The sequence below is a fragment of the Tamandua tetradactyla genome, chromosome 7 (genome assembly GCF_023851605.1).
Source record: "Tamandua tetradactyla isolate mTamTet1 chromosome 7, mTamTet1.pri, whole genome shotgun sequence".
NCBI lineage: Eukaryota > Metazoa > Chordata > Mammalia > Pilosa > Myrmecophagidae > Tamandua > Tamandua tetradactyla.
In genome coordinates, this window is record NC_135333.1 from 110,920,469 (window position 1) to 110,934,488 (window position 14,020).

At 52.1% G+C, this 14,020-nt stretch overlaps 1 protein-coding gene across 1 annotated transcript in view; it reads right to left on the bottom strand.

Annotated features, from left to right (window-relative positions):
• FAIM2 (Fas apoptotic inhibitory molecule 2) overlaps window positions 1–6,557 on the bottom strand; it is a 30,054-nt gene extending 23,497 nt beyond the window's left edge. Inside the window, exons 1-5 of the mRNA XM_077170839.1 lie at window positions 6,400–6,557; window positions 3,592–3,787; window positions 1,489–1,592; window positions 1,040–1,104; window positions 570–623 (exon numbers count right to left, since the gene is read on the bottom strand). Of these exons, the coding sequence (XP_077026954.1) occupies window positions 570–623; window positions 1,040–1,104; window positions 1,489–1,592; window positions 3,592–3,787; window positions 6,400–6,414 (434 nt within the window). The 5' untranslated portion in view covers window positions 6,415–6,557. The remainder of the gene's footprint in view (window positions 1–569; window positions 624–1,039; window positions 1,105–1,488; window positions 1,593–3,591; window positions 3,788–6,399) is intronic.
• Between the last annotated feature and the right edge of the window lie 7,463 nt (window positions 6,558–14,020).

A 14,020-nucleotide genomic window follows, 5' to 3' on the forward strand; every position in this document is an offset into this window, starting at 1 on the left:
AACCTGAATTCCATGTTCGGGCAAGTCCCAGCTCCACCACTGCCTAGCTGTGTGACCTTGGGCAAATTACTTAACCTTTCTGAGTTTCAGTTTTCTGAGTTAATCATACCCAGCAGATTTGAAAATCATCTACAATACTGTACACTGAGCACAGAGCGCAATGCCCAAGCCCTTATTAGGCGCTCTATAAGTGGCAGCTATTATGATTAATAACTCATCAGCATTAATGATAGCAATATTAATAACAGGAGCACCATTGTCATTGGTGTGGACTGAAGTGCTCTAGCTCTCTTCCCCTCTGGGTCGGGTGTCTCCAGCCAGGGTCCCAGCTCCAGCCTTCCCTCCTTGTGCAGACACCAGAACCTGGCCCCCATCTCCCTGCTTCTTGTAGCCAAACTCCCCAGAAAGGTACTTCAAAGTCAGCAGAACTGGGGGGCATCTGTGACCCAGTCCCTATGGGATGGGGGGAAGCCATGAGCTTGGGTTCTGTCGATGAAGACCTTCCCCCTCCCCCGTCTTGCCACTGGCAGCTCTCTGGGAGGAGGCCTGGGGGACCGGGGTATACTCACTAGGACGCCCAATACCAGCCTGGGTTGGCCTGGACATAGTCCTTGACAGGGTCACTGCAGGGAAGAGAGAAGGGGAGAGCAGCAAGATTTATCCAATTCCCAGGAGGGAATGTAGCCCCTGGAGGCCCAGGGAGTCCCCTCCCCCAGTCCTGCGCTGGGCTGGGCAGTGCCCAGGCCTGGGCTGGTGGATCTGAGCAGAGGGCCTGCCCAACACCCGCAGACCCACAAGGCACCCATGTTTCCAGACTCCAGGCACCCCACGCTGACCAGAGGACCCCTCAGCCCTTGCGCATGCTCTAAGGTTCTTCTCTAGCATGCGGATGTCCGTTCGGGGCCACTGCTCAATTGCCTGATGCCCCTGTGCAAATCTCTTCAAGCAAACATGCCAAGAGGAGTCTGCTTCTGGATCCCCCCGGCCTGTGCTGGGCCACAGCCACCCCTAGAAGGTGGCAGTCCACGTGCCAACTCACCAGAAGGTAAAGAGAGCCACGACGCCCAAGGTCACGAGCAGCTGGATCAGCAGGATGGTGTAGACCTGGGGGTGGGACAGGTCTCTGCTCAGCTGGGGAAGTCTGTTTGGGGCCAGTGAGGCTCAGGGTCCCGTGAGGCTGAGGAAGACCCCAGCCTCCCAGCGACTCAATCTATTCTCCAGACCCCAACCTGTGCCCTCCACCCTCCCTTCTTGAGGTCATTGGAATGGACTCAGCATGAAAGGGGAGAAAAGACTCTCTAAAGTTCACGTTTTAGCAGAGAGGACTAGAGTGAGAGCCAAGAAAGCACTTTTTCAAGAGGGGCTATCAACTAGGATCACATGAGAATGCTGGTCTCTGCAGAGGCAGAAGTGGGGGGGCCAGGGGCCTCTTGAGGGGCTCCCCCTACCCAGCCCCCCAATCCTGAAGAGTTGGAAAGAGGCAGTTACCTTTCTGATGAAGACTCGGCGAACTTTCTGGTCGTCCCAACTGAAGGTGGTGAAGAGTTGGTGGTCTCCAGTGGAGAAATCATTCTCATAATTGGAGCTGCCACCTGGGAGGATGGGGCGGGGCCATGAAGAGCTCCTCATACATACACTGTTCCCAAGATTCACTGCTCAGAGCTGCCTTTTTGTCAAAATGGCTCTCTGGATCTGCTGGAATCTCTGTCTCCAGCCCCATTCGCTAGCCCCCACCCCATCTCACACCCCAATCTTTTTCCAGTCACTTTTTGCTTTTCCTACTCTAAGTGTTGGGAATGAACTATCATCTCCCCTCCTCCTGCCTGTACTCTGACCAGGGTTCCTTGGAGGCGAAGCTCTGCCACACAGGTGTAGCCCTTCCATCTTGTCATCTTGTATCTCCTACAGGTGTGGGGCAGGCCCTCCTCTCAAATCCATCAGTCCAGGCCTGGGCACCTCCCATCCCAGCCTGGAACTGGGGGCAGAGACTCCTTGAGCCTCCAGGGGCTGCATTCCCTCCTTTCTTCCTGGGAACTGTGTATGGCAGGGGCTGCCATGGCCCTACCTTGCTTAGAGCTCTTCAATGGTCCCCACTGGCCTTTGGTCAAGTTCAGGCTCTTTAACAAGGCCTCGAAGGCCTTGCATGAGCAGGGCTCTCCAGCCCCACTGCTCATTACCCCCTCCCACTTTTCTCCGGCCTCAGTAAATTTTCTTAGCCATGTGCTCTCTTGCTTCTGGGCCTCTGCACCTTTTATTTCTTCAGGCTTGAACACTATTTTCCCTGCCTTTGCACAGGCTACTTCCTGCCCATCCGTCAGGACTCAGTGTGGTTACCCCTTCCTCCAGGAAGGCTTCCCTGACCATCAGATGAGTTAGGTGAGCTGCCCAAGCCTTTACCACTGTATCAGTTTGACTGTGTTATCGCCATCTGTTTACGTGTCTACACAGTTAGTCTGTGGGAGCAGAAATCACAGCTGGTCTTGAAATCAGCGCATCCCCAGAAGCTAGCTCAGTATGGACAATGCCTGGCACACAGTAAATATTTGTCAATTGTTGACTGAGTTGAGCTGATTTCCTGCCCTGACAGTTCCTTGGAAAATACTCCTTAACACAGACAGTTCTGGTAATGAAGAAATGGGAGATGAGGAAGAGGGAGAGAGGGGAACCTTTGCCAGCCCTGGGCCTGGAGACCTTCAGCCTCTTATCCTTCTTCTCCTTCCTGTTCTATCTACACCCTCTTTGTCAAAAGCCTGAGTAGCCAGGCTACAGAGCAGGAGAAAAGGCATGGGAGAGCAGCCCATGGGTCTCTGAGGGCAGGGAGAAGGACACCCATGGTTGCCAGACTTCTGCCAACCCTCCAGTAGGACACAGCAGGGTAGGTCTGCAGCCGAGGTGGGGGGTGGTAAGAGCTGTGAACCATGGTGGTCACTTCTTGTGAGCAGAGGCTCTGTCTGGAGCATTGTCCCTGGGCTCCCTTCTAGAATCCTGCCGGGGGCGGGGGGTGGAGGGCTTGGTAAGGTGGGGGAGGGGGAGTTTGAGGGACTGCAAGGGAGGATTTAAGGGGAGGCCTTTCCTTAGGGCTGGTGGAGAGCTGTTTGTTCCTAGCTCTGAGGTTAAGCTCCCACAGCTGCTCAACATTATACACCCACTCACAGGGTAGGCCCCTGGGAGCCAACCCCAGCTAAGATCTTGGCCATCTATAGCCTCATACTGCCCTTTCCTTAATCCATTCTGACTTCTCTCCCACCCTTTCTCTGAATCCCTTTCTTCTAAGAATGTCTTTGTAGCCTAGCCCCTGATTTTTCCTCCCCCACCCATCCCTTCCATTTGGTCCAGCTCAGTAACTTGGAAAGTTCCCTCTTACCAGCCAGGAACGTCCTGACTGCAGACAACTTACCTCTCCCTTTTCATGGAGTCCTTTTTGACCTACCCTCAGAACAGTCCTCCAAATCCCACGCCTTTGACAACAGAGTCTCATGGAACAACCACACAGCACATCTCCTCTGAACAACTTCCTCCTACCCAGGTTTTTTCATCTAGTCCCACCATTCCCCCCGGGGCAGTCCAGCCTCCAGGAGGTGAGAGACTTACTGGGGTCCACATAGGCCCAGCTGGGATGGAGAGGCACAGCCGTAGGGGCTGGGGGGAAGGCCCCTGCTTTCAGCCCCTCAGTGGAGGTGGCTTCCTCATAGGAAGGTGGGGCCGAGGGCACTGCCGGAGCTTCCTTCTTCTCGCCATTCGCCTGCTGCTGCCCCTCAGTCCCAGGGGCCTTGTTAGCCACGGAGAGCTGTGAAGTAGAGGCAGAGAGAGACAATCACCAGGGAAAGGGGGACTTCCCACTCCTCCCCATCAGCCCCTCAATTCCTGGAACTTCAGTGGGTACTTTCTTACCTGCTCTAGGAAGGTGGGGTGCAGACAAGAATCTCCCTACTTTATAGATGGGAGAATTGAGCCCTGGGATGGTCAGGGCTAGCCAGGGCCGTGCACTGAAGTCGAAATAAGAACTGAGGAAGGAGAAAATCCTTTGGAGTGTCCACCACTGGTGTTCACTGTCCCTGGGGGGTTAATGCCAGAGCCTGGACTGGATCTGTTTGGTTCTTTTGTTCCCATGGAAGTGCCAGGGAACAGAGCAGATCTTCAGGAATCTTACTGAATGAGAGATCCTCTCATTTAACCTCCCTGCTCCCTCACTAGTTGTATTTTAACCCCTGCTTAAAAATGAAAGAACTTGGGGATCAGAGAGAAGTGACTCGTCTAAGGTCACCGTGCCGCGTGTGGCCCTCTGGGCTGTGGGAAGCCCAGGCACCATCCACTGTGACTGGCCTCCTTCTGCTGGGCTGGAGATGACACAGGAGGGTAGGGGTGGGGACCAGCAGAGAGATGAACAGGGAGGAGGACAGGGAGGAAAGATGGAGAGAAATGGGAACCTTATGGCACAAGAAAGGCAAGAGGCCCATTTTTGGCCTCATCCTACCCAAACCTCATCCTTCTCCCTGAACCAGAATAGAATCACAGAATATCACTGCTATAAGGGACCTCAGAGGGCATCTAGTCCAGCCTCTTCCTTCATTTTACAGAAGAAGAAACAGAGGGAAATGTGCCAATGGCAGGTCGAAGACTCAGAGGCCATCTACACTCAGATGGGCCCCTGCACCACAGTGTACACGTCTGGTTATGGTTCAAGGATATGACCCATTGGGCCTGGGTGATGCAACGGGAGGAGAGATTGGGTGGAGGGGCCGGGAAGAAAACTGAGAGAGCAACCAAAGGACAGAAACAGGATTTAGGTCTGATTCCCAAAAGAACGTGTTACATCTGAAGGGTCGCTGAGGAAGGCTGCAGGGTTCCTTCTTTGCTGGTGAGTCTATCCTATCTGAGGCCGCCCCAAGTCAGGTAGATACCAGAAGATCTCTGGTTCCCATCTAACCCCTGGATCTTTGAACTGGAGGAGTCTTTTTCATCCCCTGGAAAGCCTGTGAGCTGGCCAGGTAAGCCCGGGTGAGCGGCAGAGGAGGCAGGGGTAAGACGTTCATGCCAGGATCGGAAGTGGCACTGCTGGATGTGGCATGGAGGTAGAGGAGGAGGTGGAGGGAAAGCCTCAATACAGGGGGATGAGCTTCATCGTCACCCTGGAACACTCCCCAGGGCCCCCTGGGGAAGGAACTCTGGGCCCAGGCCTGTGGGAATGGGGCCCTATCTCCACTGCTTTCCTTCACTCCCCAGGCCCCTTCATCAGCCAAACCAGAAGGGTCATGCCCAGAAAAGTCCATCCTAGTCCCCCAGAACCAGGGTCCACTGGGCCCCAGGGCTCATGCCTGGGAAAAGGATTGTCCTCTCTAATCTCAGCCCTTTCCAAAGCTGGTCCTTCTCCCCAGCCCCTACCCTGTCCCCCAGGCACCCACAGCCTCTGCCACCCGCCCCCACATCCGGCATTCCCAAGTGAGGACTGACCAATGGCAGGAGGCAGCTTTACCCAATGACATCATCTTGAAGCCTGTTGAGCTTAAAAACAAGGAGAGGAGGGTCTGATGACCCAGTGAAGGATGCCATTGGTTCTTAGGTTCATCCTGGAGAAAAGAAGTGTGTGTAGGGGGGCATAGGTCCCTGTCCTGGCTCTCTGTCCAATCCTTATTATACCCCAACAGAGCCCAGAGGACCCTCCCCTTTTGCTCCAGGCCCTGCTGGTTGTATAACTCCACAGGCTGTTGATGTTACATAACCCTATTAGGTCAGCCAAGTCTCCGTCCAAGCCCCTCCCCTAAAATTTAGGCCTCAAACTGGAATAAAAGAGAAGACATTTTATCCGATCGCATCCATTCCCATTTCCCAAATAAAAGCAAAACAAAAATTAGAGCAGCCTGATGCAGGGTTGCCATAGCAATCCCCATCCAGGGATGGATCCAGGTGTGGAATGATGATGGGGAGTTAAGTAGAGGCTGTTTCTGCTGAGGGTGCAAAAGATGAGCATGAAGTGGTTGGGTTTGGGATGGAAGCGCTGGACCACAGACGGGTCTAACAAGCACCGGGCCAGCTCACTCTGCCACACGCGCGCTTGCTTGCACGCACACATAGAGCGACACATACACACGCGCGCGTGCACATTGGTCACCCAGGCTGACTAAGGGGGTCTGGGAACCCAAGAAGTGTCCTGTGATGCCAAAGCATGGGGTGGAAAGGAGACGGGTGGGGAGGGTCTGAAGTGAGCCAGGTGGGTGGGAAGAGGCCCCTTCCTTGAAATGGACCTTCTGGTCCTGTGACTTCACCAAGGACCACAGAAGAGCCTTCACACAAGAGCCAGGGAGGATGCGTACAGTGAGCGCTCCAGAGAGCTTGCTTGGGGTGACAAGGAGGGGGGGTCCGGAGGATGGAGGATGGTGCAGGCGGGGGAGATGCCCGTACCTTTCCCTGGGTCATCTTGCCGTCTCTCGGGGAGGAAGGGATCCCTGAGGCAGCGGCGGCCGCCTGGGTCACCGCAGCCTGCCTGCGTCTCCTCTTTGCTCGGCGTGGGTTCTAGGCACATCCACCGCAGCCGGGCCAGGCAGGCGGGAGCGTACCATCGCGCGCGGGGAGGGGGGCGCGGGGGCCGGGCCTGCAGGATGCGGCAGAGGACGCTGCGGATTCGAGAGCCGAGGGGGAGGAGGTGCTCACACCGGCGCCCCTCCCTCTCCCCCCTCATTTCCATCCTCACTGCTCCCCCCCACCCCCCACCCCGCCCCCGGGACAGGGGAGCGTCGCGCTGCGCAGCAGCCCAAGTGGACCGGTCCGCGGGGGGCGGGAGGAGGCGCGGGCGACTCGGTGACACCCGACCAGCTGATACCGCCCGGCCAGGGTAACCAGAGCAGGGTGTCAGGGTCTTAGCTCGCCACCATCTCTGCCCACAGCAGGCGCTGTCCGTGTCTCTGCCTTTTAACAATCTCTCTCTTTAAATGCAGCCCTGATTTCTGACTTCACCCCCAACTCGCTTTCACCACCTTTATTTCATCATTTACCGTATAGTGGGGAAAGTCCCGGACGCCTTGTCTACCCTGCCTGGCTCCTAACAGGGTCCCTGGGCCCTAAGTGCTTATGGGTCTTTGGGCAAGTCCGTCAGACACCTCTTCTTTGCCTTTTTCTCACAAGTGAAATGGGAGCCCTATGCCCCTCCCTACCTTGTCTCTCAGAGGCATGATGTGGGAAGATTTGGCTTCTGTATTTTTCAACCCTGCAGGTCCTTCTGGAGAGTCCTCCAGTTCTGTCTCAAAGCCTCTCCACCCCCTGCCTGGCTCTCTCTTCCTGCCTCCACTCTCAGTTTCTATCACCCCTGTCTCCATCTCCCTCCTCCTCCTTTCCCCTGTTCCAGAGGCTCATCCATCACTTTCCCCAGCCTTGTCCTTGGGACTCAGCCATCACCAGGCCCCATTTTCCCCAGCTGCCACAATGCCACTGTGGGGTTTGCAATCTCAAGAGCTGTACTTCAGTCCCAATTTAGTCATCCACAGGCTGTGTGACCTTGGCAAGGCCCTTAACCTCTCTGAGCTGCAGAATCCTATGAAAACAAGGGTAACCCCACAGCACTATCCATCCTAAATTGGCTGTAAGACATACAGGTAATGGTGGTAAAAGCACCTGAAGACCACCAAGTTCGACAAGCATGTGAGTTGTTGTTTTTAATTAACTAAAGAATCTCAGACCAGGGTGTCCTGAGTTGCCTCATGGGGCTGAAGGTGAGGACTCAGAGACCTGTCCAAAAGAAGGGTCTGAAGGGGCCAGCCTTTCCAGAACATCAGCTAGTCCATCTCACGACCCCTTGTTATTGAAAGGCCTTCCAACATGAAAAAGGTAGAATGGGTATAGCCCAAAAATACCCCTAAAGAGGGGGAGAAAGATCAAAGGTAATGATAGAGTTAAACAGAGAAGATAGGGTTTAACCAACGTGTATGATTGCTGAATCATTGTATTGACATTTCCTTTAGTCTCCAGTACCTTAGAGAAGCTAGGAGTAAAAACCTAAAATTGTGGAATTGTAACCAAACTCTGAAATCTGTTCTACAACTAATTGTTGTTCTGTGCTTTGAAATTTATTGTTTTTTAGTATATATGTTGTTTTTCACAAAAAAGAAAAAAGTGATGATTATATATATATATATATATATTCCTTCTAGCCTCCAATGTTCTGGAGCAGCTAGAAGGAAAAATCTGAGATGATGGTATGGTAGCCCATGACAAACTCTGGGAGCTGTCCTGTAAGTACTTGCGTTGAAGAGTGCTTTGAAAACTATTACTTTTTCTTTCTTTGCTTTGCATATATGTTATATTATACAATTTAAAAAGAAGGATCTGAACCTCCTAGGATGGGATGACAAACCAACACCTGGTGCAAGTGGGGGCAACCAATTACCTTTTGCTTCCCTGTCATTCCTGGTTAGACCCATCTAAGGACTGGTGAGAAAGTGTGGCCCTGGATGGCAGGTGAATGATCTAAGTTTTCACTCTATCTCCTATCCCCTGCCCCCACTCCATAACCACCAACTTACCTTCTGCACACCTAAACCTGGGTCTCCTCATCCAGAGGTTCTCTTGGCTCCTACAAGCCAAACTCCTCCCTGTCTCCTCTGGCTTTCTCCTGCCCCAGCACTTGTCTTCCTAACTCACTTTCTCTGCACCTCACACACTAGCACTAACCCTGTCCACCTGTTCGTGTCTCCCCTTCCCCTCTCTCTCCTCCCCAGACCCCTTTTCTGGCAAGCAGCTCTCAGGCCCAGCACTATTACTCAAACTCTGCGTGGCTCTTCCAGGAAGTGGCTGACTCCTTCCTCTCTACATCTGTGTTCTGGACGTTTTCCTTCTCAGGTTTGACAGCTCAAGTGCCACCTCCTCCAGGAGGCTTCCTTGGCCTTCTGTCACATGGCACTGTGAAATTTCTCCTGTTAGACTCTAAGGGATCCAATCTGTAGTAGTCTTTGTATCCATAGGACTGAGTATGGTGCCAGACCTGTCAAAAGCACTCAATAAATTGTAGCTATTAGTATTAATTATCCCAAAATGTGGTTTTATGCAGAGCTTGCCCTTAGGTCTTCATTTTCTTGTGTTTGAGAATCTGCCTGTTCCTTTATGACCCCATTCACTCTGATTCAGCTACACAGACCTCTTGGCTGCTCTTTGACTGGGCCAGGCTTGTGCCTAGCTCAGGGCCTTTGTGCTTGCTGGGTCCTCTGCCTGGAATATCTACCGATCGCTGCATGGCTTACTCCCTTACTTGCTTCGCATCACCTCTTCAAAGAGTTCTCCCTGATCCTCTACAAAGTAGCAGTGCAACTGGCATACCCCTGCCCAGCCGGTTGGACCCAGTTTTATTTTTCTCCATGGCAATCATCACCTCTGGCATATGTTTTTGGTTTAGCTGATTGTCTCTCTCTTTCCCACTGGAACATAAGCTCCATGAGGTCAGGAATTTGTGTGTACATCACTGCTCTACACCCAAGTGCCAGGCACCGATGTACTAAATGCCCAGTAGATATTTGGGTGAATAAGGTGCAACATTATACAATAGCTTGATATTCTTCAGACTTTTTAACATTGTCAGTGCTACGATGTTTCTCAGATCTCAGTCTTTATTACCTTGACCTTACTTGTCTGCCCGTATTGTGTGGTCCTAGACAACTATCCAGATTTTGGAACGTTTGTCTAACACTGCCGTGGCGCCTGGAGGCGGTTAGATGGAAGAGCACAGGCTGCAGGGCAGACAGCCTTGGTTACATCCCACCTCCTCTCCTTAAAAGTCGTGTCACCCTGGACAAGTTAGTTCCCCCTCTCAGAGCCTCAGTTTTCTTATTGATAAGATGGGGCCTGGTGATAATACCGACCTCCTAGGACTGTAGAGAGGGTTAAATGATGATAAATGTAAAGCATTTAACACAGTGCCCAGCACGAAATAAAGCTCTCAGTGTTAGCTATCAGTATCAGCCTTAAGGGTTCCATGAAAATTGTTTAATGAAGTAATTGATTTCCACCTCCATAAGGCAGCTCCGCTTCACAGATTTTCACTGGTTCTGTGGTCACATTTGTTCTATGTGTCTCCGTGGGCCCTGCTGTGGCAGGAACTTTGGTGGTCCGAAGAGGAACCAGAAACACAGCCTTTCTGAGGTCCACTCAGAGCTGGCCCCGGGGCAGGAGGGGATGGGCAGTGCTGGGGGGCAGGGGTGCTGGGGGTGGCCAGGCACAGGCAGGGTGGCTGGGGTGGGGGGAGGAGGGGTACCTGAGGGGAATCGGGAACAGTAAGTGGTTCCCCAGGGGGGCTGGGGATGGATTGCTGGAATCGTGTCCTTGAATCCCGGGCTAGGGGATGGCTTGATTCTGTTGGCTCAAGATGGGAAGGGGACTTGGTTCAAGGATTTTTGAGCAGGGGAAGGGCATTTTCAAAGCCATGCTTCAGAAAGACCAAATTGCTGTCATCATTTTTGTCATTAAGGTGTTTTCTTAAAGGAGAAAGGAACACGGATCAGTCTGAGAGCAGTGCGTGGACGGGATGGAAGGAGGGAGAGGTTGAAGGTGAAGTGAGGAGCGTGGAGTCTGCCACAGAGGTTCAGAGTGGACCTGGAGCAGGTTGTTCGGCTTCGAATCCCAGCCCTGGGCAAGACACTTACTTTCTTTGGACCTGAGTTTCTTCATCTGTAAAAATGAAGGTTGTGAGAACTGAGTTAACATCTGTAAAGCACTTATGACGAGTGCTCTCTAAGTGTTCGATAATTAAAAACTAAAACATATGATCCAGAGGCAGAAAAGATGGGGAGAAGCCGACAGGACTTGGGAAGAGGCTGAATGTGGAGTAAAGGGAGGGGAGTCAATAGGGACAGGGCTTTGGAAGCTGAGTCCCTGGAGAGCGGTGCCGTAATTCAAAAGGAAGCGGGGCAAGGGTAGCTCCATGGTAGAATTCTCCTCTGACAAACAGAAGATCCGTTATCGATTCCTGGAACCTGCTCATCATGCCAAAGAAAAAGAAAAAAAAAGAAAGGAAGGAGCTGATGTGTTTGGGTGGGGTCAGATTGAGTTTGAGTTGCCCAGGGTGACATCCAGGTGATATCCTTGGACAGTTGGCCAGGTCTAGGCACCCTGGACAGGTTGCATTCTGTGGGAATGCCGCTTCCCTCCCGCCCCAGAGCTCAGCTCCTGGGGCCTCGTGGACTCCAGCCGTGGGGCAGCGGGGCCTGGGCCACAGGAGTAGCAAGGACATCCCCGGGCAGTGGGGCCTAGGAGAGAGGGGGGAGAGCAGAGCCGGGGGGCCCTTCAGAGTGGGGCACAGAAGGAAGTTCTTTCTTCCCTCTGGAATCACCATCTTCAACAATCAGGTCGAGGTGAGAGAGTGGAAAGATTCAAAGGCCATGCGTCAGTACTTTCAGGACAGCGCCCATGGGGGCTGGGGGTGGGGTGGGGTGGGGGCGAGGCTGCGGCTGGCCCATCTCCTATTCCTCCTTTCAGGCCCACACCCCGGTGAGCCAGCCCCGCTCTGCATTCCCTTCTGGTGGCCAGGCAGCTGGGTGGGGAGGGGGCAGTGCCGGGAAGGAGAGGGGGTCAAAGGCATGAGCAGAGGCCATGCTTCTCATTTTACAGCCATGCAAGTGAAAAGCCTAAAAAGTTGAGTGACTAACCCAAAGTTCCATGACATGCTGGGGGCCAAGCCAAAGTGAGATGAGTGGATAGGACCCCAGCTCAGAGCCCTCAGCCCTGAGAGTTTCAGTGACAACACTCAGATTGCAGGGGCAGGGTGGTGGGGGCAGCCTGAAAGTTCTCCCGATTACCTCACCAATCCCTGCCCTTCTCCGCAGATGCACACCCACCTTGCACCCCATGCTCCTAAAGTGAAGAGGGAACCCATGCTTTTGAGGCCAGTGATGGGGGAGGCAGGGCGAGGCTAGGTAGGTTTCTTAGGGTGGGCCACAAGAGGTGGTGGTTCAGGTGAGTTGAGGCATCAGGCTTCTCCCAACACATCTTCCTGGGTGCTTCTGGGCCTCAGTCATGGGTGCCCCTGCACAGATTTCAAAGCCTGTCATTCCCCTGCAGATCCCTTGGCTAATGTCCCTGGCCTCCATGCCTCTCTCTGTTAGCCATACACATTCTCTGTAATGGTTAGGTTTACGTGTCAACCTGGCTAGGTAATGGTGCCTAGTTGTCTGGTCAAGCAAGCATTGGCCTGTTACTGTGCGGACATTTCGTGGACTTAAATCATTATAAGTGGATTGCACTTACAGCTGATTACATCTACAATCAACTAAGGAGAGTGTCTTCGGCAATGAGAGACATTTAGTCCAATCAAGTTGAAGGTCTTAAAGGAGAAGTGAAAACTTCAGCAGTGAGAAGAGTGAACTTTCATCTCTACTTCAGCCAGCCAGATTCTCCTGGGGAATTCATTGAAAACCTTCATTGGAGTTGCGAGCTTGTAGCCTGCCATATGAAATTTGGACTCATGCAACCCCTCGGTTGCATGAGACACTTTTATAAAATCTCATATATACAGATACCTCCTGTTGCTTATGTTTCCCTGGAGAACTGTTACTGGTACCCCCTTCTACCCTCTTTAGTTCCCTCCTGGACATCTTTACCAAAGATCCTGGCATTCCTGTGCCCATTACCATACCCTGGGTTGCACAACCCCGCTATCCTGGAGTTTTCATACCTCTACCCGTCCCCCCAATTTGACAACCATTAACATCCTGAATCACCCCCTCTTCCCAGCGCAGGGGTTTCTGGGCATGGTGTGAAAACACATTTCTGTCCCTTCTCCTTTCTCAAGCTGCTATCCCCACATGCCCCACGCCCCACTCCCCCCACCACCCCCACCAAATCCTGATGCAGCACTTGCAGGGGCCAGTCTCCCGCTAAATGTGGGAAAGTCAGTTTCAAGACTCTTTACCCCCAGCCCTGCCTGTTCCTGGCAGTGTCAAGTCTGCTCCTTAGTAGGGCTGCTTCCATTCCCTTGCAGGATACAATAGTGGGAAAAAAATCAGAGTTTTCAGAAACTGGTGTTCTAGTCCAGATTTAGCCATTCACTGATAGGGGGCCCTTGAGAAGTGGTTTCCTTCCTCTGGGTCTTGGTGTGTGCACCCACCCTGCCTAATTCCTGGGATGGTCATGGGTTCTGTTATGATCACATATTGTACTGTAGGTGTGCATTTCTGCTTCTCCGCCAGATGGATAGCTCCCTAACGGTAGGGACTGTGTACCTTCCAGCCCCAACCCACTGGAGAGTCAAGTGGTGAAGAATATAGACTTTGGAATCAGATCAATTTGGGTGCAAGTTCTGACTTTTTCACTTACTAAATGAGTGGCCTTAAGCAAGTCACTGGAGCTCTCTGAGCCTAAGTTTCCTTAGCTGTAAAGTGAAGATACATTCATTCTTTCACTCATTCAATCAACATTTATTGAGGACTGTGCTGGTTTGAAAGGATGTATGTCCCCTAGAAAAGCCATGTTTTAATCAAAATCCCATTTCGTAAAGGCAGTGCTGTGTGTTTTAAACTGTAATCAGATTATCTCCCAGGAGATGTGGTTTAATCAAGAGTGGTTGTTAAACTGGATTAGGTGACGACATGTCTCCACCCATTTGGGTGATTCTTTTTTTTTTGGTTTTTTTTTTTATTAATTAAAGAAAAAAAGAAATTAACACAACATTTAGAAATCATTCCATTCTACATATGCAATCAGTAATTCTTAACCATTTGGGTGATTCTTGATAAATTTCTGGAGTCCTATAAAAGAGGAAACATTTTGGAGAGTGAGAGAGATTCAGAGAGAGCAGAGCAGAACGACATAGCCACGAGAAGCAGAGTCCACCAGCCAGAGACCTTTGGAGATAAAGAAAAAAAATGCCTCCCGGGAGCTTCATGAAACAGGAAGCCAGGAGAAGAAGCTAGCAGATGACGCTGTGTTCGCCATGTGTCCTTCCAGATGAGAGAGTACCTATGACCGTGTTCACCATATGCCTTTCCAGATGAGAGAGAAACTCTGACTGTGTTGACCAGGTGCCCTTCCACTTGAGAGAGAAACC